The 14,631-nt window shown below is 47.2% G+C and overlaps 2 protein-coding genes across 10 annotated transcripts in view; one reads left to right on the top strand and one right to left on the bottom strand.

Annotated features, from left to right (window-relative positions):
- The window catches only part of PBX3 (PBX homeobox 3), a 106,859-nt gene extending 95,512 nt beyond the window's left edge, over positions 1-11,347 (bottom strand). The window contains exons 1-3 of one of the 6 annotated variants that reach the window (XM_065695892.1): positions 11,145-11,347; positions 10,119-10,693; positions 9,066-9,139 (exon numbers count right to left, since the gene is read on the bottom strand). In XM_065695892.1, coding sequence (XP_065551964.1) covers positions 9,066-9,139; positions 10,119-10,315 — 271 coding nt within the window. In that variant the 5' untranslated portion in view covers positions 10,316-10,693; positions 11,145-11,347. Of the gene's footprint in view, positions 1-9,065; positions 9,140-10,118 lie in introns of all 6 variants that reach the window. The other 5 variants (XM_065695893.1, XM_065695891.1, XM_065695894.1 and 2 more) reach the window with 5 other exon arrangements.
- A 2,509-nt stretch (positions 11,348-13,856) lies between these two features.
- MAPKAP1 (MAPK associated protein 1) overlaps positions 13,857-14,631 on the top strand; it is a 97,947-nt gene continuing 97,172 nt past the window's right edge. Inside the window, exon 1 of one of the 4 annotated variants that reach the window (XM_065695890.1) lies at positions 13,857-14,430. The gene's annotated coding sequence lies outside the window, so the exon portion shown is untranslated. The remainder of the gene's footprint in view (positions 14,431-14,631) is intronic. The other 3 variants (XM_065695887.1, XM_065695886.1, XM_065695885.1) reach the window with 3 other exon arrangements.

Raw genomic sequence — 14,631 nt, 5'->3', positions numbered from 1 at the left:
TGACAAAAATATTCAACACACAGCACCAAATGAACACAATCTTCACAAAAAAAAAAACTGATCAATAATATTCCCATTTTAAAGACAGGAAAAGTGAGCTCTTGAATTCACTTCAGTGAGGCAGGAGCCAAGCCCAGAGTTTGATGCCACCTAGGTCATCACATCTCTCCTCACTTGAGCAGGACTCCTGAGATCAGCAGCAGCATCAGGATTCAAACACCACCCAGGAATGCCAAGCTTTCACTTCCAGCACCCCCCTCCCAAAAAACACCCTTGGGGGTCTATCAGTACTGGGAAAGTTGAGGTTGGCCAAAGACCATGTTCATTATTTGGCTCTTTTGTTTAAGAATCTGAAACTTAAAATAAGCATGTGGAGACCAGGGATGTTTCCTTTTGCTTTCAGTGAGAACTGGTTTTGCAGTTTCAGGTGCTGTTTTGTTCCCAGTATCAACAAGGTTCACTATGATAACTGAAGTTTTGGGGTTATGAAGTCCTGATGAGACTCTCTGCCAACTGGTTCAGAAGCTCTTGAGAACTAAGGACAATCCGGGCCACCATGCTTTCCAAGAACACCAGGCTACAGACTCTTTGTTGATGAAGAGCAAGGAAAGTGAATGGAAAGGGCCAGCAGCTTCCGCAGGTGGCGAGGGCAGGGGACAGCGGGCAGGGACCCGAAGCACATGTGCCACTTGTCCTGTGCTGATGTGAAAACCCCTGTGGCTTCGAGGAAACCGCGGTGGTTTGTGTCTCATGTGGTTCATGTTAAAGATTTCCCAACAGTGATAGACTTCAGCTGCCAGGATCAGGGCGAGGATGTGCATCTAGCATGAACAGCCCCCGCACAGAGCTCTGGGGCACTTTTTTATCCTCTTTCCTTTCTTTTAAATAACTATTGGGGCTCATAACAAGCACTGTCACTCTTGCACTACTCCCCTGATTGACTTTGCGACAATGATCTGTGGAGGAGATGGGCATGCAAACAGCAAACACTCTGCAGGCGCTCAGGCAAAGAGGACTAGAGAGGTTTGGGTCGGGTGTGTGTTGGGTTTATATTTTGATAAGTTTTTGTTCAATTTCCAGAATTACTTCTCTGATTTATATTTAAACAGTATTATAAAAAGAAAACTAAAACACAAAACTGCAGTAAAGCAACTCCGAGGCTGAATAAAAACCACAGACACACACACAAAAAAATAAAAAGGAGGAAACTCTTGTCTTTGAGTCATCCTGCAGCCTCCTAGTGCTGCAGAGGTCTCAGCACAGCGATCTTACGTATCATATATGCTCTAATAAATAGGTTCAATGAGTTGAGTTAAGGGCAGAGTTTAACTATTAACTCCAAATTTCCTCGCTCTTATGGCTGTAAGTCAATCCCTTAATGTTACTTTAACACAATTTCTGGCAGTTGAATAAAATCTATGGTCAGTATTACAACCCCTTCCTTCCTACATGAAGGAAAATATACGTGTGATTTACATAAGAAATGATGGGAAATGCTGTGAGTGAGCACGGGTGATAAATGTCCAAGGCCCTGCCGGCCAGGAATCCAAGCCGACCATCTGACTTGGGCTGTTTGGGCCCTCATTATCCCAACCCCAAAACCAGCAGAGCTGGCAAAAATACCTCCATGCAGGTACAGCTCCCAGCGCAGGAGCAGTTAGCAGTCAGAGAGGATAGAATACAAAGCTGTAAGATATATCTAAAATAATACCACAAAAATCAGATGACACAAAGAATTCTAATAGTTTCCTTTTGTTAAGATACAGTAACTGAGAATACAATGAAATTCTTCATGTTCAGTATCTCCCATTAGATCAATTAATATTCAGAGAAAGGCTTTAACATGAAGTTTAAATAATCATAGAAGGAGAAAAAGAACCACCAATGTTCTAGAAGCTTCTCTAGACCTTTCAATCAATTTTATTTATATGCAAAACCAAGAGAAACTCAGAAAAAACAAAGCTCCTCCTGATGCTAAAGCTCTCAATTTACTGACAGGCAAATGGCTTCATGCTGCCACTTAATCTCATTTCTTGCATAATGCCCTCTAATTAGCATATCAAAGTGAATTAATACTTCTAGGGCATTAGCAATGGGAAAATCTGCTCCAGGCTTCACAATAGCAGTTAAGCAAGAGCCAAGAAATCCTCAAAAACACCACAAACCACTTTGCATTGCAAAACTGTTCAATTTATTTATCCTCTCTCTCTAAACACTTTTACCGCACACTGTTTTACTACTGTTCACCAAACAAAATGATAATTGCCAAAGTTACCAGCATCTGTAATGCCTGTTTGGAATCTTAATTTAGGTTGTATACTTGAAGATCCCTAGATGCTCTCACTGACCCCACCATCCCTACCAGGACACACTGGAAAAAAGCTGTTCTTTTTAAAAATGCTATCGGGATAACACTATAAAATTCCATTTTCCCCTCACAATAAATAATGAAAAATTAAATAATACATGAAAAAGCCACCTGCTGGACAATGAGGAATGAGAGATTAGCTTTAAATGTTGATGCATGGCTTAAGTATAGCAAAAGGTTTTGACCTGTAAACACATGATACAAACCCACCCCCCTTCCCAAGTGATTGATTTGTAGGACGCACGATATTCAGTGATTCACATATTGCTACAAGTTCCTATGACTGTGCAACACGCAAGGAACTGATTGTTAACAAAAGAATTTAAACTGCGATACCTAAAATAGTATAAAATTAAAAGTGCATAATGATTTTTACTATATGCTTTTATGCAAAACATGCTGTTTTTCCCATTCCTGAAGCGATAAACACATTAAGCTACTGCAGTCAGACATCAGAGCATTTCTTCTTTGAAAAATATTTTCAGGATCTACTTTCAATCGCAGGTCACTTTGCAAAATATAAACTATGATTTATAAGCAAAGACTAAAAAACCCTGAAACTTCATCATCTTAGTGCTCCTGTCAATCTTTAAATACAGAAGAGCAGCATTAAGAGGAAAAAAACCCAAACCCCAACACTTGTACACCCACCCCCTAAACCCAAGAAGGGGGCTGGAGCACTAACACAAGGCTAATAACAAAGAGTAGAAGAAAATGCTGGGGTCAGTGGGGTTTGCAATATTTCTGTTTGCAGCATGCGGGGGGGGGGGGGGGGGGAGGGGAGGAAAGTATGGGAACACCAAAATAAATTATGATCGGTATTTATCTCATACTTTGAGCCTTCCTAAAGAATGTGCATTATTGAAAAATATACAGCGTTCAAGCATCAGGCTTCATTTCCTTTCATATTTTATTCCCTGTTTACTTCCACTGTAAAGGCAGCATTATGGAGGAACTCTAATGTCCAGCTGAGAAGCACAATTCATCTGTTTGGCTGATGAACTACTCCAACTTTATAAAAGCATGAACTATAAGAGCTGACAGAAACTTTAATAATTTATATTAAATATTGATGTGAATTATTTACTCCATTCATACTTAAAGACATGAATTGCCTACCAGAGAAAAGCAAATGTGACAAAAGGTCAACATGATGGTGAAAAAAGGCAGGCTGTGTCAGGCGTGTGTTATCTGAACCATGCTGATCACCTTGATAAGCGAATAGCATTAAACATGACTGCTGAGAAAACAAACAAAGCATTCTTCTCAGGGTGTCAATTCATGGAATACAAACAGCTACATCTAATTCTACCAATGATACCAGGATGGCAAAACTCCGCTCGGGGCTCCGCTGATCTGGACTCGCCACTACACAGATTCAGTATTCATTCCTGCTATTCATAAAAATATTCATCCAACCGTCAGATGCGTGATGTGCAAGGAATTGAAAATCAGCCTGAAAACTGAGGACAGATACACACCGGACTCTCTCCCGCTCTACTCCATGATTATTAATATAGCCTTCATACGTATTTAAATACAGCGTACATTTGTAACAATTTAGTATGTCTAATTCTGCTTATATTTGTCTACGGTAGACTGCAAATATCATTATATTAATGTTTCACACAAATCAATATTTAAATTGAAAAAAGACAGCATAATATCCATATCGTACAACTTTTTCATTGAAAGCTGTAGGAATAGAGCTTGATAAATGTGTTAAATCCTGTAGGAAAAAAAAAAAAAAAAACAAAACACAACTCTTTTGCATTCACTACATACTATTATAATAATTTATCTCTGAACACAAAAATTCCTTAACTTACAACAAGCATCCTAAAATACACCACACAGTATCCCACATAATTTGGTATTTTCAGATAAGCAAATGTGTTGAATTCAAGAACAAAATGAAGGCCAGGAAAAACAGCTATAAAATAAAATAAATCCCTGCTCCTAGTTAAATTAGTATTGACAAGTCGCTCCAAATTTATTCTCTATGGAGAAGGGAAAAAAAAACCACAATAAAAAGATCTGGAAACACTGATGGTGATAATCAACGTGAAGATTGTTATTTAAATAGAGCACTAACAATGGTTAAGGTCTAACGGTATGGTGTAGTTTACAGGTTCTGCAAGACAAAGTATCATGAATTTCTCTAATGAAAATAATCACGAAAGCCGCCTGTTTTCTCGACCAGAGAAGCACCCCGATAGAAACCCACCAAAGAAAATGGAACGTTGATAATGAATGTGTTTGAAACAGATGACCAAAAGACAATCAAGACACTTAATTCAATTTATATTTTCCTAGCAGGACATTTATGAAGAAAAGCAATGCCACTGCCATAAGGACAATGTAAATGACCCAACATTCTACTGCACGTCGTCATTTGTAATACATTTGCTGACAATTAAAAAAAAAATACCATTCAAAAAGCATAAGCAATGGTTCAGTGAAAGACCTTGGGTTCTGAAGCACAAGAAAGGAAACAAAAGCTAAACAATTTAAACTGAAGATATACACACATAAACACACAATGCTTACTTCCTTATGTAGCCAGGCTAAATCAAAACTATGGATTTAGCAGCTTGAAAAAAAACCACCAGGACTACACATAAATATTAAAACTGGCTAAACCAAATAGCAGTAACATCACAGCTGGATTTCAGAATATAGCTAACATGCATACATATACACACACATATATATGTATGTATGTATGTATGTATGCTCTCAGTGCCATTTCATTGTTCCATTTGAATCCTTTCACACTCAGACAGGACTCCTAGCACTGTGTGTTATTCTTTATAATTGCAAGTTGTTGCACTAAATGAGAGTTTACAAACACTGGAAAGTTGAAATTTGCGGTAAGGCAAGGCAAGAGTCCTGCGACACGATTTTTAGCTAACCACAGTGAAGAAAGGGGTTAACGTTTGCCAGTCCTGCTGGCAGACCAGGCAAGGAGCAAGTCCTTCTCCAACGAGTTACCTAACAGGCAGTTTACAGATTTTGCAGCATATTGACAAGGGGCGTTCCTAAAAGAGTTGGGCCATTTTCATCAATAAGGAGCTCTGCAGCAAGTAAGGGCAAGATACAGCCCTTTAATCATCAGAATGGCATCATATGGCTATTTACAGTTGTAGCAATAAAAATAAAGGTTTTAGCTTACATAGGGAACAGTGAGAAATTAACCCTATAGTTAACGTCACTATTTGTCTGGGATTCAGATCACTTTGTATTTTTTCCCCATTCTTTAAAACAAAATTCTCCATAAGGGGAGAATGTTCTTAATGAACATTTTCCTCCTCTCTCTTTAGACATAAAAAATAGTTCAACCAGCCCAACCAGCCAAGCAGGCCTTTCTCTTCCCCTGCGGACACCTCCTGCAGTCGAGAAGTTCATTAAGTTTTATGATCTTCCCAAGTCAGTCCTGCTTATAAGCCTCACAAAGGCCACAAATCTGGCAAACCATCATGTATGCCATTAGGCTTTACTAGTAAATGAATGCTATTTAGGGTTTGTGGTGACAGTAAATTAGGGTTTGGTTGGCAGCTATCATTGTTGCTGTTGGACTTAGAGAAATAAATAAATAAACATATACGGGCAGGCATATACACACATGCATTCAGGCCTTTTTTATAAACCCGTATTCCCGTCTATATGAATTATTTTTAAAGACAAAAACCAAATCATCTATCAACACAATCCAGGGCCTAATAATATGTCATTCCATTGGGAAATAATTGCAATTCCCTAACCATTTTAAGACTGTAAGAATAAATACATTTTCATTTCTATCTCCATGAGAATAACCAGTACCTCAGGTAGAGGAACGTCCTAATGGAGGCTTAATCGAATTACAAACCTGAAGGATTTTTAGCCGGTAAAATAGAGCTACTAAAAAAAAAAAAAAAAGGCACAAATCAGGTTTTTCTATTCCTACTGGCAGATGCGTGAGGAGACAGACTGTGACACAGGTATGCAACAGATCTGAGCCGCGCGAGGAATGCAACTTGAACACTTCCAAGAGACACCTCAGAGCACGGGTAAAACGCAAACCAGCATCAACAAGCTCTCCCGTGCTCATCGCCCTGTTTTACTGGAGGGGCTCTGGTAGAACTTCGGGTATAATTTTTTTCTCTGAACTAATTAAAGAAAGAAGTGGCAGTTTCTTTATGAAAACCATGCTACCTTGTGGTTGCCTCTAAGAATGCACGTATCTATTAATATCTATAAACCCTTTAAATGTATTATGCATCACTTTTTAAAATGTTAAAAAAGAAATGTCAGGCTAAATGCGGTAAGCTCAGCGATTTGCTTTGTACATGGTAAATACCTCACAGGAGAAAAAAATATCTTCAGCTCCTAACCCTAAGCGAGACAGAGAGAGAGGCTTTTACAAATGTGATGCATTCATTAACCCTTGCAGGAGAGCGAGAAGAGTTGCTCTACCTAAACTGAGGACTCCTCTACGTGTTCTCTCACGACCAGTCTCTCGAAGTCCTCGCTGACTATACTGAAAACTACCAAAATATTAAATAAAAATGAATAATATGAAAATTATTTAAATATTGCATTATTTATAACAGGCAGGACTGCAATTACACTTTATGTCCAGGCTACAGCCTCCCTCCTCACCTCTCGCCCTTCTCACAGAAGAAGGTAGCGATAAAGCCATCACGGCAATTCCCACCGCCAACACCAAGGTAAACTTTGGTTCTGATTAAAAAGAATTAAATACCATCGCATGACCCAGTTGCAGATGATTTAAGTACTCAGGCCACAAGACAATGCAGACTGCCTAAGGGGGGGCGGGGGGGGAACACACCTCTGCTTTAATTGCATCTCAGACCATTCACCCCTCCAGTTCAGAATTGTTTGAGCCTTTTCCTATAAAAACGGCTTACAGAAAATATGCTAGAAATTATCTTCACATTTTCTTTGCTTGAGCACGCTGACTACTAAAGCCTACAGAGACATTTCCTCTCAACTGGGAGACCCCAAGCAAAGGTCCCTGCGGGAAGAGTTTTTGGTGGGGGTGTGGATTCATCTTCATCAATCACTCAGTGCATTAATCCTGTCTCTCCTGTGCTGCCAGGGCTGGCAGGATCTTGCCTTTAGGCAGGCGGACGCCTTCACTCTTTGTTGCTTCTCAGCGATTTCATAAAAGACGTAGCTTACAAACTTGGTTCGACTACTTGCAGCACAAAGGCAGGATCCCAACTTACAAGTTATCACCAAAACACCCCAACGCATTTCAGACCAGGTCTCCTGTCAGGTTCCCTCTTGCCTCCCAAAACAGCGATGGCCTCACCAAACACCCTGTGCCACTAATCCCTGCTGCTGAAAGGACGCGGGTTTTTCTTCGCAGCTCACCTCTGACATGTGGTTGACTACACTTTCTTTTCAAAACAGTGAGGCTAAACCCTCTGCAAATAAAGTGATCGCAGGACCTGCGCCTGCCTCCTTCATTGAAATGTGCCTGCTGCAAAATGTCTGAACACCGGCAGCAGGGTGCCTGGCTGGCTCCGGAGCAGGACGGCCAAAAAGTTTAGCGAAAAGCAGAAAGCAAACGCAAGCCAAAGGATGGAAAGGGGTTAGAAGCGGATGAAGGCAAAACGTAGGTAGGTGGGGAGGGAGGGCAGCAGGGGGATCATTCCCCTTATCCCGGGTAATATAATGCAATATAAAGCAGAATCAATCTTAATATTCACAACACAGTCAATACCCTAGTGCTTAGCTGTCAGCAGAAACTGAAGTGGATCCCCAGTAGCAAAGAAACCTTTGGACATAAAGCACTATAATTCACTGAGAACTGTGCACTTCAGGCTTCTCACAGCTGAGATCTGCAATGATTTCACTTTTTTGTCTGGTCTTACATGGAGCTAAAGGGGAATGCGACTCTATATCAAATATAGCAAAAACCCAGCCAATGTATGTATTTAAGTCTAGATCACAATAAATGTTCTTATTCTCATGATACAAAGCAAAACGCTTTGCAAATGTTCTTCTTAAATAGGAAAATTCTCTGTAAACTCAGTGATGTGAAAAAAAATGCTAAAAAAAAAAGAAATGCTTCTAAGAAAACCCCGGAGTTTCTAAGTGTTGCGCTAATGAGGAAAAGAAGCATTTTTTGTATACTTTTGAGATTCAATATTTGGCGTTTCAAACATCACCAGGAGCAACCGGAGCTTTGCTGCACCCTCACTAACAGGGGGATGTCTCTGGAGCCTCCCTGCCCGGGGCAGCTTTGCTCTCCCTCACAAACTTTATCGTCCCCGCTGCGTGCTACGCATCTCGGGAGAAGAAATTAATAAAATAGATGAGGTAACGCAGGTCTGACAAGTGCTTTGCCAAGTGTCCTGACGGCTAAAAACACAGCCCGGGCGCTAACCGGCTCCCTCCGGAGCCGTGAGGAGAGCGCCGTGAGGAGGGGGGGGGACTCTGCACCGCGCCATTTCACAGCAAAGCCAACCCGATCGGGTCGCCGCCGGGACGGGCCCCGTGAGCTCGGTGGGGCGGGCAGGATCACCCCCCCCACACACACACACACAAACCCCCCCGCTTAGCCCCGTCCACCTCAGGCCCTGCACCGGCGGCGTGAGAGGCAGCAGAAGGCCGGTACCGTCCCCACCGGCGGGTGGAAGGCGGGAGGGACCAAGATGGCTGCGGCGGCGCGGGCGGCCCTTACCTGTTTTCTCCTTGATCTCGCAGAGGACGCTGAACAAGGCGGGTTTCATCCTGTGGCAGTTCAAGGCGTGCTTCCTGAAAGAGAGCAAGAGGACAAGCGGTTAAAAGCCGGGTTTTAGCAACATGGCGCCTTCCCCCGATAAGGATCCCCCCCTTCTCCAGCTCCGTGTCTTCATCCCCTCTTTTCCCTGCCCGCCAGCATCCGCGGACCGGCGCCGGGAGCTCCCGAACGGGAGCTCCCGGCGCCGGTCCGCGGATGCTGGCGGGTTGAGGTGTGAGCAGCGCCGGTTCGGTGGCTGCTGCCTCTCCCTCCCTCCTTCCCCCCCCCTCCTTTATGACTTTTATACCGAATTATCTTTGTGTAAATGCCGCCGGGCCGAGGGGTATAAATCACCCCCCCCCCCCTTGTCCCCGGTACTATCCGTCCTGCGATATTATAACTGATTTATTAACCATGATTGGAGGGGGGGGGCAGAGTTAACATTCTTTGTATTTATTGTGATTTAAAACAGGTTTGGGGTTGTTGGTGTCCGTTCCCCCCCCCCCCCAACTCTCCCCGCAGCAATATCTTGTCAGGTTTGTAATTTATCTGCCACCACTTTGGGGTGGGAAGGAAGGAAAGAAGGAAGGAAAGAAGGGGAAAAGTTGTGGAGCCGCCCGACAGACGGACGGGAGGGCCAGACGGACACATAGCGGCTTCCAGGGCCGGTGTCCGCTACACGGTGTCTAAAGGGGAACGGGCGAGGGATCAGCCGGAGCTTCCCTCGCATGTATGCAAAAGCATCGCATACTTCGATATTTATTTTATATCTCTCTATATATATTAAAATATTCATTAAATAGCAACTTTGGCGCTGCCCCGGCTGCTTGCAATTTCTCCTACGGCGCCAAGAAGTTGCTCCTAATTGTGAGACTCCGGGAATGAGAGAAACAAAAACCACACACACACAAAAAAAAAAAAAAAAGGAGAAAAAAAGAATTAAAAAAGGCAAAAAAAAAAAAAAAAGAAATAAAAGAAAAAAAAAAAAGCAAGGTTTAATTAGACGAAACCAACTTTGCTTGTGCCTCATCCAGGCTTTGGTCAGTGATGGTCATGATCTGATGGAGGATGTCGCCGATGTCCTGCTTCCTGCCGTCGCCGTCTGCCCCGTCGTGTCCGTGGGGAGGAGGCAGGGCCATGCCCCCCTGCACCGAGTGCCCGGCCAGGTTGACGCCGGCCAGAGTCTGCAGCATCCTGGACTGATCGTCCATGGCTCCCGCGGGCCGGGCCGGGGGGGGGGCAGCGCCGGGTCCGCTCGGCGCCCGCGCACCCCCGAGACGGAGAAAGAGGGGAAAAAGCCAAACAAAACAACAACAGGAGTAAAAAAAAAAATCAGTATTTGTGTTTTGACCGGATCTCAGCTGTTTATTCCACTCTCCTCTCCTTCCCGGTGCCGTAAATCACTCTCTTCCTTAGTTACAATCTTCCTTCATCATCATCATCATCATCTCTGTGGCTTGGATGGATGAGCTGGTGGGGTGTCTCTGCAGTTTTCCTGGTACAATCTTCCTCCACAGCTCTATTTGTGGTTTTAATTTTTTTATTTTTACTGTTGCTTTTTTTATGTCTTTCCCCACTTGTCCAAAAATCTTCTTTGCAAAAAAAAAAAAAAACAAAAAACAAAAAAAAGGCAAAATTAAAAATAATAATAAAAAATAATAAAAGCCAAAATAACAAAAATAAAACTCGCTTTCAAATCCTGAAGAAGTTAGGAGGGTGGCAAACGGCAAAAACCACAACAAACCAGGCGAACACCCCCACCCCCAAACTGCAACATAAAGCCAAAAAAACACAATCAGGGGAAAAAAAAGAATAGTAATAATTAAAAAAATTAATCGCCCTCCCCCCTTAAAAAATAATAACAAATGGTCCCCGGTCTGTGCAGCGGGGGTGAGGCAGCAGCAATCAAAAGTTTGAACTTGTGCAAAAAAGAAAAGAGCGGAAATAACGGGGAAAGAACTGTGGAAAAAAAGGGGAAAAAAAAAAAAAAAAGGAAAAAAAAACCCCAAAAAAATTCAACAAAAAAAATTAATTACACACTCTCTGCGAAGCAATGTGCAAAAATACCGGCCCGCCGGAATTTATGGCCCGCCGCCCGCCGCCGGCCGCGCGGCGAGGATTGACAGCCCGCCAACGCCACTCACTCACCGCGGACGTGCCGCCTGTGAGGGAGGAGAGCGGCCGCGCGCGAGAGGGACGCGGGGCCCGCCGCGCCCCGCCCCTCCGTACCGCCCCGCCCCGGCCCTCCCAACCGGGCGGGGCCGCCCCGCCGCCACCACCACCGCCGCCGCCGCCCCGCCCGGGGCCGCCCGCCTCACGGGGCCGGATCCGCCGGGTCGCCCTCCCGCCGGGCCGAGCCGCGGCGGCGGCGCTCCCGGAGGGGTGGCGGGGGGGGGGGATCGGTGTGAGAGCGGCGGGCGCGGAGGCCAATCGCAGTGCGAGAGGGTGGGTGCCGGAGGCTGCACTGGCCAATCAGAGTGCACGGGGCGGGACCGAGCCCGCCTGGCTCCGCCCCGCGGCTGAGAAACTTCTGATTGGACCGTTCGAACTGTCACGTGGCCGGGGCGAGCGGCGCTCCGGCCCCGCCCCTCCCGTTGCTATGGTAACTCCCGAGCTGAGGCCTCGCCGTTCCCCTCAGCCCCGCTGCCGTGCTGGGAGGGTCGGGCAGGGCTGGGCCCCGCCGCGCCTCCCAGCGCCGGTTACGGCAGCAGGCTGGCCTTGCCCCGGGACCCGGAGCTTCGGCCGTGCGGAGCTGACCGGGTGCGGGACGAAGGGGCCCCGGTCAGTGGTGTGGCTCGTCGGTGTGGCCGTGCCCGAGCGCATTCCTCACGGACAAGCCCTGTCATGAGGCAGGAGCGTCCAGAGAGGGCTCCCCGCTGCACAGTAAAGGGGCCTCTTTGGAGACCAGGTTTTAGTTTTGAATCTATTACATACAGGTTGCCAAAACCGTTAAGAGAAAATATATATATCTATGTCAGGGATAATTAAGGCATCATTCTATACAGGGGTTATCTTTAGATCATTGCCACCCCCAAACTGAACTTACGTAGGACGCCTGCCCCACGCAAGTATGTAGGGGAAGTGACTTTAATTCTGATCTACTTTCTTCACATTTTGAGTAGTGTGCAACAAAGCCATGGCAACAGAGCTCTCAAGGACGAGAAAACCACCTGTAGCGTGGCGATAGAGAGCCACAGCAGAAATTAGACTGGTATTTAATTCGCTGTACGTACTTGATCTGTGATGGACAGTTGCAGTTGAAAGAAGTCATGTCCAAACTAAATCCTCATCCTCGTCTCTGACATTTTGTGGATGTACGGCTGACAACTCCCACTCCACGTGGCTAACACAGAGCTCTTAATCTTCCTCCTTGGCTTGCGCTTGCCTCCTCTCTCAATCACGGCTGACATCACCATCATCCTACCTTCACTCAGGACCGTAACTTGGATGTCATGTGTTTGATTCGGAACCCTTAATCATCTCACACCAGTTGTAACTCTCACCTTTCACAGTGGTGGATTACTTCTGGTTAACATAACTATGCTGCTACTGTTGCTCCGAGCAATTAGCATGCTCATTAAATTTCTTTCTCCCATCTTGACTACGATACCATTTTCTGGTATGAGCAAATGTGTTCTTAGTGTCATTCAGCTGTATTAAGAATGCTATGCCAAAGATCTTTTTTTAATACTACTCTTTTGACTGTCCGGTTCTGGCCTCACGCTCCCTTCTGTCTGCCGTGTCTACAGCGGTTTCGGCTCCCTGCCCTCGCTCAGCCTCTGATATCAGCCCTCATCATCCTCTCTTTACAGCACCAAACACGTTATCTCCACTGCATTCCACTCAGTCCTGCTTCTCCCTGCCCTCCAGCACCATCGTTCCTAAAGGCTGCTTTTGCTGATGTGCACAGCTATTCAGAGACTGCAAGTCACGCTTTGCCCAGGAATTAACCGCGATTGTCTCGCCACTTCCCTAGGAAGCTGTGGAGGATGGCTGTGGCAGCGAGCCTGGGAAGGGCCAACAGGCCATGGACAGACGCAGCAAGCAAAGCAAGCCTGGGAGCAGCAGACATCCCCGGTTCCAGGGAGCAGAGGCTTGAGAACAGGTCAGTGGGTGGCTGGGCTCACCCACTGTCCCCATGCTGGAGACTGAAGACAGACGGAGCGCCGGCCTCAGACGGGTGGTTCTCACACTCGTAAGCCCGGTCAGGATCATTAAATCACTTTCCTTTGCAAGTTACCTGCGTCTAAAGTATACCATTTCTGCCTGCGTACCGGCTGCTCGGTGGAAGCTTTGGTTTAGTCACAAAACCACTACTGCACCAGTGGCCGGTCCTGCAAGGGTCACCCAATGAGACTGGCAGTGGAACTGGCCACGCAGGGAGCGCTGAGCACCGCGGCTCTCCTCACGCAGCTCCGAGAGACTTTGTGAACGTTTCTACCACGGTTCGTTAGTGGTCGTGCGCGTTTAACCGGCCTTTACAACGGCCTCACGGCGGTGCCCTGTAGCCCCGGCCGCAAAGCGGCACCGGGCCCTGCGGGCAGGCACGGCAGCTCGGCTCTCGAGTCGCTCCGCACACCCGGGCCCAGCGACGGACTAAGCACGGCGTGAACCGGCGGCTCCGGAGGCGCCGCGGGACCTGCCGCGAGTACGCCAGAGCCGGACCGGCGGCCGCAGCCCTCCTGCCGGCGGCCGGAAGCCGGGTGCCACCGCGACGCACGCACACGCACGGCCCTGCCCCTGACGGGAACGGACACTTCCGCAGGCGGTGCTTCCGGGTCGCGGCGCGGCCCAGCGCTCACCGGTCTGCGGCGTCCTCCGGACCCGGAAGCGGCTGCCCCGGCCCGCCGGCGCGGAGGTAGGCGGCGCCCGGGCTGGCCCCGCTGAGCGGCTCGGCGGGTGAAGCCTGTGAGTGTGGGGCTCTGCGGTGCGCCTCGCCTGGCGGGCATAGGGCGGTACGGGGCCCAGCTGCGGGGTGCCTGCCCGGTACCGGGGCGTCCCGGAGGTTCACCGAGGCGGCGGCGCTCCGTGCTGTAACCCCGTCCTTGTTCCTTGGTGTAAAAGCCTGTGCTCAGTCCGCGGGATGAGGTGACATGTCACAGGGACGCGGGAGCCTTTGCAGTGCTGGGGGGGACGCCACTGTGGTACGAGGACCCGGAGCTCCCTGGGCCTCCGCAGACAGGCACGGCCGGTGCCCGAGCGGCTCGGGGCAGCTTCAGGTGCGGAGCGAGGCGGGGTTAACGTCCCTCGGTGGAACACGGCGCTGCGGCCGGGCAAGCGGCACTGTCAGCAGAGCACCTGGCAGTGCGCTGTAAAGGGAAAACAGGTAAGTGGGACACGGGGCTCCACTCCTCAGCGGGGTGTATGGTAAAGCAGGCAGAGGGGTGCTGGATTCAGGGGCTGCACTGGAAATGCTCTGCACTTGCCCAGAGGCCAGAGGGATGTGAGCTGGCCCAGTGCTGCCGCTTCACCTGGATCACTGATGGCATGCATCGGGGCTCAGTCTCTTGTTTGCTTCTAAAGCCTG

Source organism: Lathamus discolor, chromosome 15 (genome assembly GCF_037157495.1).
Source record: "Lathamus discolor isolate bLatDis1 chromosome 15, bLatDis1.hap1, whole genome shotgun sequence".
In the NCBI taxonomy this organism is placed as follows: domain Eukaryota; kingdom Metazoa; phylum Chordata; class Aves; order Psittaciformes; family Psittacidae; genus Lathamus; species Lathamus discolor.
This window is presented reverse-complemented; position numbering and strand designations above follow the sequence as displayed.